Source organism: Helianthus annuus, chromosome 8, assembly GCF_002127325.2.
Source record: "Helianthus annuus cultivar XRQ/B chromosome 8, HanXRQr2.0-SUNRISE, whole genome shotgun sequence".
NCBI lineage: Eukaryota > Viridiplantae > Streptophyta > Magnoliopsida > Asterales > Asteraceae > Helianthus > Helianthus annuus.
This window is the reverse complement of record NC_035440.2, coordinates 21,870,210-21,885,346: the sequence shown is the minus strand read 5'-3', so window position 1 is coordinate 21,885,346 and position 15,137 is coordinate 21,870,210. Positions and strand designations below refer to the sequence as shown.

At 35.5% G+C, this 15,137-nt stretch overlaps 2 protein-coding genes and 1 long non-coding RNA gene across 9 annotated transcripts; 2 read left to right on the top strand and 1 right to left on the bottom strand.

Annotated features, from left to right (window-relative positions):
- Window positions 1-4,108: 4,108 nt before the first annotated feature.
- Window positions 4,109-6,229, bottom strand: LOC110869717. The gene is made up of 2 exons (XM_022118947.2): window positions 6,110-6,229; window positions 4,109-4,947 (listed from the first exon to the last, which is right to left on the bottom strand). Exon 2 carries the CDS (start codon window positions 4,940-4,942, stop codon window positions 4,109-4,111), a length of 834 nt encoding a protein of 277 aa, XP_021974639.1. The 5' UTR covers window positions 4,943-4,947; window positions 6,110-6,229.
- A 456-nt stretch (window positions 6,230-6,685) lies between these two features.
- Window positions 6,686-10,108, top strand: LOC110872325. 7 transcript variants are annotated; one of them, XR_004864821.1, is made up of 5 exons: window positions 6,686-6,969; window positions 7,355-7,440; window positions 7,525-8,661; window positions 8,868-8,935; window positions 9,150-10,108. It is a non-coding gene; the product is annotated as an uncharacterized LOC110872325 (long non-coding RNA). The 7 variants fall into 7 exon arrangements; XR_004864820.1 differs by having other exon boundaries at window positions 7,051-7,440; XR_004864822.1 differs by having other exon boundaries at window positions 6,686-7,440; window positions 7,525-7,628; window positions 8,342-8,661.
- A 3,645-nt stretch (window positions 10,109-13,753) lies between these two features.
- Window positions 13,754-14,854, top strand: LOC110869718. Its single transcript, XM_022118948.1, has one exon. The coding sequence runs from the start codon at window positions 13,754-13,756 to the stop codon at window positions 14,852-14,854; it is 1,101 nt and encodes a 366-aa protein (XP_021974640.1).
- Window positions 14,855-15,137: the final 283 nt, after the last annotated feature.

Here is a 15,137-nt window from a genome sequence, read left to right as displayed (position 1 = left end):
TCATTGGTGATTTAACCCACGATTTATATATCATTTAGTTGGGTTTTGAAATCCTTTAAAGGATTATTGTATAAGAATGACGTGCGTGATTTTAACGAATCACATCTGTCATGAATGTTAACATGCGTACAGAGGTTAACAGGGAATCAGAATCTTTTCATCTAGGTCGTACCATCTTGACTGATCTTAAAAGACCCCAAGCTAGGTTTCACCCCCTTAAGATTCTTTATTTAGGCAGATCAATAAAAAGGAATGGTTTTCATTTATTTAATATTTCTTATTCAGAATGAAAGTCTAACTTAATCATTCCATTATATAAAAGTGAAAGTATAAAGTTGCCCTAAGCGGGACTTGAAAGGAATAATGTTGTCCTTGTAAGGACTGAAAGATAATTATGTCCTTATAAGGACTAATAAGGAAACGATCTTCAGCAAGAGGAGTTTCGTCTTCATTCATTTCCTGAATGCTTTCTCCTTGGTTGCACGTTTCATCCTGGCCGCGGTACGAAGCTCAGCAGTTCGAGACTCCGGATGTGGAGACTTCCTATTACAGCTCCTTCGCTTGGCGACGTATAAAAATTTGGAAGCAAAATTTCCGGATCAGAATTTAGAATATTCCTATGTTAAGTCTAGACTCAAGTATGTGCAATTGTGTCATTGAGATTAAACACATAAGGATAGTGTTTAATTCACTCAATGTTGGCTCTGATACCAACCTGTCACACCCCGATTTCCACGTGTCTCACCGGTGGGCCCGGTGGGGGATTACCGTGACGATGTTGGCAACAATATAGTCAAACCACACAATTATATAATGCACAGCGGAAGCATAAGATAAATATATAAATTTCAACCTCTGATTGTAATATCAAAATGTATTACAGGGGTTGGATATATCCACAGTGGATCGTAAATAAAAGTAAAGTATTGTTCCATTAGATACTGCAATCAAGCTTGCGAGGCTTATCCCGACGCTAGGGAGCTAATACCAGCCAATTACGTTTAGGTACCTGCACTTAATCTTTTTGGGGAAAATACGTCAGTTTACACTGGTAAATACATTCAACTGACACATTTGAAAATGTTTATTAAAATTGATTTGAATGCACAAGGCACAAACTCTTTTATAACTTGGGAAAATTCATAATGATCTTGTGAACGTTTTACATGTTCTTTTATGCGTTCAGTAGCCCGGGTCGTGCCGGGTTAAAGATTTATAGACACACCACGTTTGCGTAAAACCGTAGTACAGAAACCAACGGCTACGTCTTTTAGTTTTAATGTCGACACTTTATACCGGGTGTACGCCTACACCGGGATGTCGATGGTCGTGGCCATTTCGTAAAATGATGCCGAGGATATCCGGGACAACGGTCATTAAACCCCCCAAAGGCTTATAAGCAACAAAACTGTTTAAATGAGCCAATCATATTTAATCAATTAACCACCTAAGCGATGGAAGTATATAATGCTCAATCAAGCGGTATTAATATACCGTAACCCAAGCCCATATAGGGGAAATAAGTCAAAAGTATTTACCTTTGCAAGTATAAATCCTTAATTAAGATCAAGTCACCGATAGCTTTTACTGGGGCTCCTAATCTGGAACGAAGGTTTTAATTAACCTCTTAGAATCCTAACGGTCCTTATATTAGCCGTAGCTTAAACCGGTTGATTCCGATATATAGATATGGTTAATTCGCACGAAAAGGCGAAAACCGAGAATGGAGTATGATCTGGACCCAACAAGTTCAGTGACTTGTTTTATATGGGTTTATAGTTCATACTCTGGATTTTGGGGTTCAAGTAGTATACTTTGACCCGTATCGGCTATTGCACGAAAACTAGTTCCGTGGGCCGTACCGTGTGCGCAAATAGGCGAAACGGTTAACCATAAGAGTCGTACGCTTATTTCCTAAGTCAATATGCCTTAAAAGTATTTTGGTATCAGTAGGATACCTTCCGTAATGCCCGTAACGAGTTTAAGTTAATATTATGCCCCGTAGGGGCTTTTCGGTCATTTTAAAGACTTTAAAAGGAATTTTCGAGTTCTACAGGAAATCTGAGTTTCCCGAACAGCTTATAAAGCTTAAAATACTTTATTTATTATTTAAAACCAGTGGCAACTGGAATCGGGTCAAAAGACCTTGTAGAACTCCCGTTTTGGCCAAAAAGGGCATATTCGGTATTTACCGAACCGTAGCCATAACCGCAGGTTATGAGCAAGGTAAAAATTATTAAAAATCTTTAAAATTCCCAAAATATTATTTTACCACAGTGGGTAAAAGTTTTGGTGCCAAAAACTTGGGTTAGATGAGCGTTATGCTAATGGCGCCGGTAATTACAAAACTTTCTTAAAAGTGCGCCTTTTAGCATAACTCTCATTCTAGGCCTCGGATTGACGTGAAACTTCAGGGACATGCTTATAATTTAACAAGCAAGGTTTTGGTCCGTCCACGTGTCCGAAATACTCGTTTTAATTTTAAAAGGCCGTTACGGTCAACTTTTAGGCGAATGACGGAAATACGTAAAAGACTCGGATAACTCATGAACCGACCACAGAGGCTTATACCAACATGTGACCTGGTCCTAAGAGAGTCCTAGGGTATATTTATACCTCACTAAAACGGGTCAGAACTGAAGTCAAAGCAAAAGTCAAACTTTTGCGACATTCGGCTCCGAACCGGTTCTATATAGTAAATGATTGATTCAAACGAGCGCAAACATGTTTATATACTTATTATCATGTTTTATGATTATCAAAACAGGTTCCATAACATATATATTACAGATTATGCATAAATCGCTAAAATAGCTTTCTGTTGACTTTTTAACCGCACGTTTGACTCGATAATTGACATAGCTAGAGTGGTGATCAGGGGGAACCATTTTAGAGGTTTAATACCCACATAAATACCAACTCATAACCACTTTTGATTCGTCATAAGACTGAATCATTTGCAAGATATTGCAATGACAACCGTTAGTTACGACGGTTGCGTTTATGAGCCATAACTAAGGAAATGTGACACCACAAAGGGTTAGATCACTTACAGAGGTTGTGTTCTTGCTTATGGAGCAGAAGAAAAGCTAGAGAGCTCCTTAGAATGATCAGATAGTGTGTTTTGAGTGTGATGAAGGTTGTAACTACAACATGGCTATTTATAGCCAAATGCCAAGCCATATTGATCATTGCAAGCACTACTATCAGACCAGGGGTGATGGTAGGTGTCCCCTAAGTGTTATGGGTTGAGCATAGGGTGCCCATGCCCCATAATTATGTGCATGATCGTTCACAAGCTCCAAAAGTCAAGAAAACACAATTTTTCTGCATCTGGGCACTTTACGCGGCCCGCATGGGAGTTCCATGCCATTTTAACGCGGGTCGCCTAAAGTTCAAAAATCAGACGCGAAATAGAGGAGGCTCGCGGCCCGCCTCAACTTATGTTGAAACCTTACGCGGGTCGCCTAAGGTTATATTTCAGGATTTTTAAATCTTTTTGTAATTATTACAGAATCTGGCCATTAATAACGAAATCTTTCGTAATGATTCGCCTGACCTTTCGGTTTTGAAGGGGTAACTTTGCGGTTTGGCCCTCGGTTATTTACCGATAGGGGCCTCGTGTTAATTACCCGCATTATTAAGTCCCCGGTTTATTTATTAATTATATTGGAAAGCCTTAACTTTCACTGTTGACGCTTTTAACCCTTCTTCTACGAATTCGATCGTAACTTTCTCGTTTCATATCGAAACTTCGCGAAATTCATATATGTTATTTTAGTGAGGGTATAATACCGTTACAAAGTCTTGGGAACGTTAAAGGGTCACTCAGAGGTATTATTAAACATGTTGACACAGTTAACCCCTGTAGTTTGTAATCTCTCACTTTCTTCCGCGTTTTGTTTTTGTACGATCTATAATTTATTCGTTTGAAGGTTTAAGCATTATTTAGGGATACTATACAGTATATTTACCCCTGTTGATATTTATAACCCTCGAATTTATATATTTTCAAGGTTTGTCAAAATTAGTCCTTTATTTATTATAGATGCCACGTGTAAACAAATGACACGTGTTAACACATCATTGGACACAAAATTTCGAGGTGTTACAGTTTAGGGGTGTGACATGTGCGGGACCAATGATTTGACATTCCACATTTATAACATATATTGTTTTGGCTCTCGCTGGTTCTCCCTCTAGGAGGTCGTCCCGTGTTTTGTCGGCTCGATTCGCCACCACTAGATTTAGAATTTTGAGATTCTCTTTGCCATGTATTGCTCCGTCCACGACCACGCCCGCGACCGCGACCTCTCCCACGTCCGCTTTGATAATTTGCCGCATTGGCTTCTGGCAATGGGCTTGCACCGACTGGTCGCGCTTGATGATTTTGTAGTAGGAGCTTGTTGTTTTGCTCCGCGACCAACAAACATGATATTAATTCAGAATATTTTGTAAATTTACGTTCCCTATACTGCTGCGACAGGAGCATGTTTGATGCATGGAACGTTGAGAAAGTTTTCTCAAGCATGTCTTCGTCGGTTATTTTTTCACCACATAATTTAAGCTCAGAGGTGATGCGAAGAAAGGCAGAGTTGTACTCACTAACAGTCTTATGATCTCGTAGCCTTAAATGAACCCACTTGTAGCGGGTTTTAGAGAGTAAGACCAACTTCAGGTGGTCAAATCTTTCTTGAATGTTTTTCCATAACTCGAGAGGGTCCTCGACAGTACTGTTTTCCCTCTTTAGGTCTTCATGAAGATGAAAGCGAAGGAATGCCATAGCTTTAGCTTTTTCTTGAAGGGACGTTTTATTCCCATCAATGATTGTCTCCCCCAAACTCATTGCTTCCAGATGAGTTTTAGTGTCAAAAGCCCAAGAGGGGTAGTTGTTGCCCGAGATGTCGAGTGCGACAAATTCGAGTTTTGATAAATTTGACATTGTATCTACAAAAATTAAATTTATATGTGAAATAAGTAATATGTATATAAATTAAATTTATATACAAATTTATTAAAAACTTTAAAGTTGAGGGACCTAAGTGTAAGCTTATAAAATTTATTTCAAAAAAAAAATGTATGTAAAACATGTAAGGTTGTAATACTATTATAATATAGTATCTAAAAAAAATCCATTCCTAGAAAAAAATCAGAGAACACCGAGTTACCAAAGCATTTGAAAAGGGTGGTTAAAAAAAAATTGACCTTCAAGACACAAAAAGTGCCGCCTACAAACAGTTAACCTACGCTATTTTTTCGGTGATAATTATCATTAAGGCGTTTCCATTTCTTTTTTCAAAATCAATCAAGAATTTAATAAGGCGTTTCCGTTTCTTTTTTTTTCAAAATCAATCAAGAATTTAATAGATAATCATGGCTTCATTCAGTTACGTAACTTCTTCTAGTTCCGATATGTACGGTTGTTGATCGTACCTACCACGTAAAACTCGCCGGTGGGTGTATAGCGGCTGAAAAAAAAAATCGGTGGCGGTCGACGATGATGCTTGTCACAAGGGTCTTCACCAGAGTCTTGCTATATGATATCCTTATTCAAGAAATTGAAACCAAAGGTTTCGCTTTTGCAGAATATGAAACCAAAGAAATTGTTGATCGTACAACCGAACGTTAAGATTTGGAATTTCTGGGCAAAACAAGGCTGCACCAAAACCGCAGACGTCACCCATGCTTGAGTCAAAATCTTCTTTCAAATCAAGGTTGCATCGAAGAACTCACGGGGCAACCACACTAGGATTTAATCAGTAATACATGACGGCAGTGATTGTCGAACCAATTCGTGTTTCGTAGTTACAGTAATAAGGCAAGGTCTAGATCTAAAAACATGTTTACGATCTAATAAACTACGAGATTGAATCCTACTCACAGACAAAAATATAAGGTCTACATCTAAAAGCAAATTTACGATCTAAAAGCATGATTGTCGATTTCAAAATCCTACTCACAAACAAACGATTATATCTCATATTACTTTGAACAATATTTTGCAAGTTTGAATACTGAATCACAAAAAAATTTGTTGATGTGTGTGATTCAAGTGAGTAAAAGCTTATATATCTGCCAAATAAATGCATTAGACGTTAATGAATATTACCTGGATTGATGAATATGTGGTGGAAGTAGAATTCCAAAATATCTGTAGAAGCATCCAAAACAAGAGATAACGCCAACAAGCAGAATGAGTTAGAGCAGGGTGCTGATAACGTGATATGAAAAATAAGATAAATATGATAAGATGAGAAGTGTATATTCTTTCATTTATCAATCATATATATATATATACACAATGATGTAGTCAAATGTAGCTGAGAATTTATGTAGTCAAATGTAACTGAAACATTATGTAGTCAAATGTAACTGAAACCATGATAATTTAGGAGGAGAATTAGGAGGGAATATATCTGTATTTATAACAAAAACCTTTTTTTGTTATAAATAATTAATTATATTGTGATTATCAATTCCTAATATAGTCCAACTTGTTCTCCAAGCCTTTTCCCCTTATAAATTATCTATTCTTATGTTCCCATTAAAGTCAACTCACTCTTAAATAAATATCAACCCTTAGATCAACCTAAGGTAAAATCTGGACCGTAATAATTCAAGAAAAGCTTCTAGATGCAGAGGTTGAAAGCGGTTTTCCTTTTATTCAGTTTCTCCCCACGTTGCCGGTCAAACCCACTCTTCTTCTCTTTCTCTGCTCAAAAACAATTCATAGTTCCCCAATTTCGATTTCGGTTCCCCAAGCGCTGGAGCCTATTCAAAAATGCGCTCATCTTACAATCCTTTGGAGTGGTTTGATTTCAGAAGATTAAACTGACGGTGGATTGGTGTTCGGATTTCCTCCCGCCGCTGCTCTGACCAGGTTTTTCCAATCGAAGTCGACAGCCACGGTGTACTTGAAACCGATGATAGTTAGGTTTTGTTCAATAAAAGGGGGTTTTTCATAGATTGGTATGTTTTACTTATATATTCATCATAGTTATTGGCCAGTTTTTATGAATCATTTTTTTGTTTATGTTTTTGCATCTTTAGGGTTTTAATTTTTGAGTTAAGTGAAATTCCAGGTTTTATCTTCGTCAAGGTATGTCATTTTGCATTGTTAAATTCTAAGAAAACATCTCTGATGCATGTTACAAGGTTGAATATAATCTGTTTCTTATTATTTTTATTTGTATGCAAGATGGTGCTTCGAACATCCAATGAGTGAGATGGGGTTAGGGCGAAATGCGAGTCCATTAAAATTAGTTCAAATTGCATAAAACGACAACTGTTGAAATGAAAATAGTTGTAATTTTAATTGGAAATTTCTTACAAATCGGTGACATGGTCTGTGCAGGGGTAGGTTCAAATGCACTTGACCACATTGAAATCTTATGAAGCTGAGGTACAATGACTCTATGAGATTGCATATTATAAGCTGAGGTACTAAGTTTGTTAAAATGCCTGATTCTTTTTTAAGTTTCTTTATTACACTTGAAATCTTATTTTTTGTTTAATTTCATAAAGACAGTGATAGTGTGGAGATCATTTCATATGGGCCCATCTTTAGTCCCTACAAATCGCATTTTTAGCGTGAACTCGGTGAGGGATTGTCTACGTCTATCTACTTGGTAAATTATCCTCTTACTATCCACACAACAGAATAACGTTTTATACGAGTCGTTTTACAAGTTGTTCAAGTCTTTACGGTTGGTTGCAATAATTATACATCCTGTATAACCTTATACGACCCGTATCACCATATAACCATTAAATGGCTGGTATGATATGTGGCGGTGGTGTACGTATACCGACGCCCTTTATAGTACAACAAAGATCATGTGATGTAGCATGTAATATGTTTTGACTACGTTGTTAGGCTGTCTATTTGAATCTTGTGGAAGTTTAGTTTCTTATTTCAAGTTAAAATTCATGATCTTTTGTTTTGCTATGTTGGCTGGACAGGTTATTTTTGTTCCTCAGCTCCACTTCATCCACACATTTATAGCAATTGTCAGCTTTGTTCATGTTTGTTTCATGACTCATATGTTCATATGTTTTCTAAACCTCTAGCCTAGCAATTAACATTGGAGATTGGACAAACTATAATAACTACTTTTTTAACAACAGTTAACACAAGAAAAAATTTATAATAAATGCTAGGGAATTCTATTTATGAAGGTTTACTTCAGAGTTAGCGTTGCTGTTAATGGTTATAAGTTTTAAAAGTTTGTAGAATGTTTTTGTGCATTAAAGAGCATTTTGTGTTATCATGTGTGAATATATTTCTTCATTGGTGTTTGTTTGACGGGGGCGTTTAGCTACTGGTGCAAATATACTGCAGGATTCATGGTCCCCTGCCATGACTGTCGGTTTTGTACGCATCAACATCGTCTCCGTGCTACCATGCTCTACTTGTAAGGTTTGTTTTCTTATTAACTTGCTCAATATTCTATCCTTAAACTTTTCAAATCAAGTTATGGATGGTGAGTTTTCGGCATGACAACAGTGTCCTGCTGATGATGAATGATATGTGAAGAATTGCAGGAATGGGAGATTTCCCAAGGAGACCGGGTGGTGGTTCTATGACAATGAAGTATAAGTATTAGGTGGTTTTACTGTTTCTGGTCTGAAGCCATTTTTATTGACGCTTCCTACGGAAAGGTATGTTGATTATCATATAAAATGTTGTGTGTGTTTATTAAATGCATTAGTTGTTCAAATAACAATCTAATAATTAAACCTAGCTGATTAAGCTGTGGTTTCTATAGAAAATTTGTATGGTATGTGTTGTGTTCGTATAAATTCTTTGGATACTTGCCGCACGACTGGCACTGTTGACCAGTACCGTATTGTTGGTCTGTCAGCAGGCATGATTACCAAGGTTAATTCATCGACCGACACTGTTGACCAGTACCGTATACTAACTGATATTTTGGTAAGCATTTACTTACAATATCCTCTTTCATTGACTAATGTGTATTCTCTAAAATTCTCGATGCAACACGTCAATTGAGTTATAAAAATTCAAAGTGGAGTGTGTGAACAAACCATTATTAAAAAGGTTTCTTTTTTTTTAGTTATGGTCTATGATTGTTGAGGATATCTAAGTCCAAATTTGGTGTCCTAATTCATATGCACATGAATCACAGGTGTGCCCTTTGTCGGAAACAAGCTTATAGCTTGCTGCTAAGAAGGTATGTCACCTAGAATCTAGCTTCTTCCTTCTAGAAATGTTAAGACTTAAAGAGTGAGTGTGATCATTTTGCAAATATTTGTTAACTAATTGATTCCTTCAATATATCTTGGGAAATTGATGTAGTGAGGCTTCTTTAAAAGTGGCCGGTTTCAACCTAAAGATTTAAAATGCAGGTTAGAAGTTTAAATAGATGGCTTAGGTGTTATATGGGTCAAAGTGTGTGTTTTACTTGAAAACTTAAAGGATGGACTAAGGAGCTGATGTGGGCGTAGGCAATGTCCACTGGCATAGCATACGTTGTTGCATGGGATCCTACACTCAGAACTTTCTGAGCTACGTTGGGTAGCTGAGAAAAATGTTGGGCCAGATGTACAGTTAGCATACTTATGCACAACTGGTACTTGGGAGATGTTTGCTACTTCTTTTATTTTACATGTAAATAAATCTGAGTTAATTACTCACATTAATGCTTTTATATGTGGTGATTTAATGGTGTAGGTATAGTTGCCAAAGTGTGAAAAGAAGTGCGATTAAGTCTCAAGTTAGCAACGAAGATCTAAAAATACTTTTTTTTTTCTAATCATTTTACAAAGGCTTTAAAGGTTCTTAGTTTTGTGAATCTTCTGCAAGGTGAACAATGAAAATTACAAGGATCTTCATGATGTAATAGTTATATATTCATTGTGAGGAAGACCTCCACTCAAAGGAGAACAATGACCACCACGGGTTGGAAGTCAAAGATAGTCTGAAAGTGGATTGCATTTGTGTTGGTGGCTGCTGCAGGTTAGTAATTTTTTCTCTTTCTTTATATTGTTTTTTCCATCTAATGTAATGTTTTAGGAATCGTGAAAATACTGATACTTCTATTTATATAAATGAAATACGATTTTATTTTTAATCTGTTGATTTTTATGCATCATTGTATCTAGAACTTGCTTCAAAAATTACTTTGTTAACATGTGCCTAATTAGTTTAATTCATTGTGTGTAATCATTTTTCGTGTATCCTAAATCATCATCATCAAGTGAACGATGAGTTATAGGAGCATAGTTGGCTAATAAGTTTTGTATCTTACACAAGTCTAATGGGCAAAGAAAACACCGAACAGCCGCATGTTAGCTTATAAGTTTCTGAGTTCATTGTGACATTAAAACACCCGTCCACCGGACGGGTATAGAACTAGTATTCAATGTATTCTAATGTAAAAGATGCACCATTAATATTAAACATCTCTTTCTCTCCCAATATCTCCTCTCATCTTCTTGCTATTAGGCTTGTTCATAACACTTTATCAGCACGATTGCTTTGGATCACAAAATCATAAGGTATATCATATTCTCTAATTAGTTTACCATTATTCATCACACTCATACATAATCCATATTGTAATTTATACAATTGTGGGTTGTGTTAGAGATTTGTTTTATTCTTCTCTTTAGTCTCTCATAATAACATACTTAATTATATCGTAACATTAACATAGTTCGTATAACTTCACCAAAGATTTCATGGTGGTTACACCAAAACAAATATTTAATGTTTTGTTAAAATTTTAATATTAGAAAATAGTAAAAGAAAGAAAGCGTAAACCGAGGATAAAAGTTATTTGTCGTTGCTTTCAATTTTTCAGTTTGTTCTATTTTGTCAAAAGTCAACATACAGTGACTCAATTTTATTTTAGTGTGCTTAAAAACTAAAACCTGTTTATGTTATAATAACAAGCTTTACAAGGAGCTCTAGAAACTCTGAATAGTTGTTTAAACAACGAATTACATTTATGTACTATCAGTGCCAATATTGGCATATTGGCGGCGATGAAACAAATAACGGACTAGCCCCTCTACTTTAGTTTAGAGTTTAGGCATTATTTTTGATTTATTTATTTATTTTTTTTCAAAAAAGAATTAAGAAATACTCATGGTAACCATTCAAGCCAACGAAATTAGTAATATTATCCGTGAACGTATTGAGCAATATAATAGAGAAGTAAAGATTGTAAATACCGGGGAGGGGCGTAAAACCGTGTTACCAGTATTACGGGGTCGGGGAGTAACCATGCTAAATAGCAACCGAACCACAACTAAAACCGGGAAAAACGTAAAACTAAAACATGAATTTTTAACACCAAGTGACTCACATGACATAAAAACTACCAAACATCGTACTAAATAACAACCCGAAAAAAAAAATACTAAGAGACCAAACGTGACAATCAAACACTGTGATCAATTACTAAAATAATAAATGAAAAAAATACCCTAAAGTTAACACAAAAGAAAAAAGAAAACCAAAAACCAAAAACCCAAAAAGACAAAAATAAGTTACTATTCATCAAGATGTGATGAATTAATAGATATATATCAACTAGGTGTTGCACCGCCCGCGTTGCGGGACGATAGCCGAATAATTCTTAACCAATTAAAAAAACAGTACCATAGTTTTGCTAGAAAGAAAAAGTAAAAAGAGTGTTAGGCAGCTTCTTCACACGATTTTTAGCTGGGGGCAAAGTCATATTTTTATTTTTACTTGTGGGAATATCAAATTTTTTTCCAAGGGTAAAATCCTAATTTTTAGCTAGGGGAGAACCATATTTTTATTTTGCATTGGGGGAAAAACGTAATTTTGAATTGAGTGTGTTATCGTAATTTTGAACCGAGGAAAAAATTGTAAATTTTAACTGGGGGCAAAAGCATATTTTTATTTTGAACTGGGGACAAAGACGTAATTTTAAACTGGGGGAAAAACCGTAATTTTAAAGTGGGTATAAAATAATAAACCGATGTAAAATCGTAATTTTGAGCCGGAGGAAAAACAAAATTTTATTTTGAACTGGGGCGAAAACATAATTTTGGCTGAGGGTAAAAGCGTAATTTTTTATCAAGGGCGAAATCGTATATTCGGTTTAGCTGGGTGTAAAGTCTTTTTTTTTAAACTGGGGGGAAATCATAATTTTGAACCGATGGTAAAATCGTAATTTTGAGCTGGGGGCAAAAGCAAAATTTTATTTTGGACTGGGGGCGAAGACGTAATTTTAAACTGGAGGCAAAAACGTAAATTTAAAGCGGGTATAAAATAAAAAACTGAGGGTGAAATCGTAAGTTTTGAACCGATGGCAAAATCGTAATTTTTAGCTGCTGGCAAAAAGGTTATTATATTCTTTAGTCTGGAGAAAAGCATAATTTTAAACTGGGGGCAAAACTGTAATTTTAAAATGAATATAAAATAATAAAATGGTTTGTCCGATAGAGGAGGTGCGGCCACCCATTTCGACCAATGGCAGGGAAACACTATTCCCTGCCATGCTTGATGTCCCGCCCGCGTTGCGGGGCTATGACCGAATAGTTCTCAATAAATTAAAAAAACACTATTATAATTTTGCTAGGAAAAAAACTAAAATGATGATAAGACCATAATTTGGGCTTAGGGCAAAACTGTAATTTTCAGGACTAATAAGCGAGTGTTAGGCAGCTCCTTTAGACGAAAAAAAAAAATTAAATCGAGTCAACCAATTAAAACTAAAAAGTTTTATAGTTTTGTTAGAAAATTAAAAAAATGGGGAAAACGTAACTTTGAACTGAGGGGGAAATCATAATTTTGTTTCAGGGATAAAATCGTAAATTAAATGGACCAATGGGGTTGAGGGCAAAATCGTAATTTTGAACCGATGGCAAAATTGAAATTTTTAGCTGGGAGCAAAAGCATAAATTTATTTTTAAATGGGGTAAAAATATAATTTTCAACAGATGGCAAAATCGTTATTATAAGGAAGAAAACCTAATGGCAAAACTGTAAATTTAAACGGGAAAAATTGTAATGTTGAACCGATGGCAAAATTGAAAATTTTTAGCTGGGAGTAAAAGCGTAAATTTATTTTTAAGTGAGGGTAAAAACATAATTTTGAACTGATGATAAAATCGTAGTTTGAAAACGGGATAAAATCGTAAATTTGTTGGGCCAATAAGGAAGTGTCATGTATGAGTATAAATATAACCAAAGGAAAATTGTAATTTATAAAAAAAAAAAAAAAGGTTGGGTGGCATGCGCCGCCCAAATTGGCCAATCCCACAGAATTACTATTGCCGCCGACATTCGTTTATGTAGGTGTTGAAAATAAGATCAGTTGTACTTCTATCCGAACTTAAAAACATTAGTGAATGACTTACATTATAAAAATCCATTAAAATCACCAACTCTAATTCTTAAGCACCGTATGAACCCATCATATTAAAACCTGTGTATGCTATGTAATATGATATTTTAACATAGAAAACAAATAAGAATTACCTTTTATTTTACATATTTGTTGTATGTATATAGCAAGATTCTACGATATGTTATTCTGGGTATGAACCAATACAAATAAAAATCATAATTGACCTTATTTAAATAAACATAATATTGAAATCAGATTTTCTTATATTATTTAATTGTCTTCTGCATAAGATGAGTAATTCTCCTCCTTATTTGAAATACAATGTTAACTAATTATATTTATTGGTTTTCACTTCGAATAACATACATTAATGTATGTGTTTTTTTTTATAATATAGTTCTACCATGACAAATCTTGCAAAGCTTGAATTTATGGCTTTAGATATTACTGGGAAAAACTATTTGTCATGGGTGTTGGATGCTGAAATACATTTGAATGCAAATAATCTGGGTGACACAATTAAAGAAGGAAATAAAGCAAGTACCCAAGATAAGGCAAAAGCCATGATCTTTTTACGCCATCATATTCATGAGGCTTTGAAAAGTGAGTATCTCACTATCAAGGATCCACTTGTCCTTTGGACCAACCTGAAAGAAAGGTATGACCACCAGAAAACGGTAATATTACCGAGAGCTCGTTACAAGTGGATTAATTTAAGGTTGCAACACTTTAAGTCTATAAGCGAGTACAACTCGGCAATGTTTAGAATCACATCACAATTGATTCTATATGGTGAAAATATTACTGATAAGGAAATGTTGGAAAAAACATTCTTAACCTTTCACCCCTCGAATGTGATACTACAACAACAATATCGTGAAAGGGGTTTTACCAAATATAGTGAGTTAATATCATGTTTGCTTGTGGCCGAGCAAAATAATGAACTCTTAATGAAAAATCACGAGACTCGTCCGGTTGGAGCAACCCCAATCCCTGAAGCTAATGTGGCAACATATAATGGCCAAAGTGAAAGTTACGGACGTGGTCGAGGTTATCATCGTGGTCGTGGTCGTGGTCGTGGTCATGGCCGTGGTCGTGGTCATGGTCGTGGACGTGGCCGAGGAAATTATCATAGTGTTCAGTTTAAAAACAAAGGGACCCACCAAAAGTGGCATAATAATGAAAATAAATCCAATGATGAAAAAAATAAAAGGAAGGCGGGATCTTCATCGAATGCATGTTACCGATGTGGAAGTAACAATCATTGGTCGAAGACTTGTCGTACGGCCAAACACTTGGTGGAACTTTATCAACAATCCATCAAAGACAAAGCAAAAGAAATAGAGACAAATTTTACATATGAGGTTGCAAATGTTGATAAAGACCATAATGATACAACTAATCTGGATTATGATGATTTCCTTATTGAGCCAGCTAACTTGGATTCTGGTGATATCGTGGCTGATACAACCCAGTTGGATGCTTGCAATTTTCTTTACATATGATATCGTGGCTGATACAACCCAGTTGGATGCTTTCACCAATTGGAAGTTGAATTTCTACTCATTGAAAGAACACCAATTTTCATGAACACAATTTTCATGAACACACAAAGCCTTAATTATCCTTTACGCGTCTTTTGTCAAAATAGAATAGTTTTTTTTCTTTATTATTTATCGTAGTAAATGAGTCGCATTACACATAGTATGATAAGAGTCTTTCGAAACTCTTGAACTGTAAGAGAGACTTCATTTAGGGTGATCTTTTAACCAAAGTTTCATGTTCGGT

What these genes read in the sequence shown, in the direction of transcription:
- LOC110869717 (XM_022118947.2), bottom strand. Translation starts at nt 4,942, where the DNA reads ATGTCAAATTTATCAAAACTCGAATTTGTCGCACTCGACATCTCGGGC.
- LOC110869718 (XM_022118948.1), top strand. Translation starts at nt 13,754, where the DNA reads ATGACAAATCTTGCAAAGCTTGAATTTATGGCTTTAGATATTACTGGG.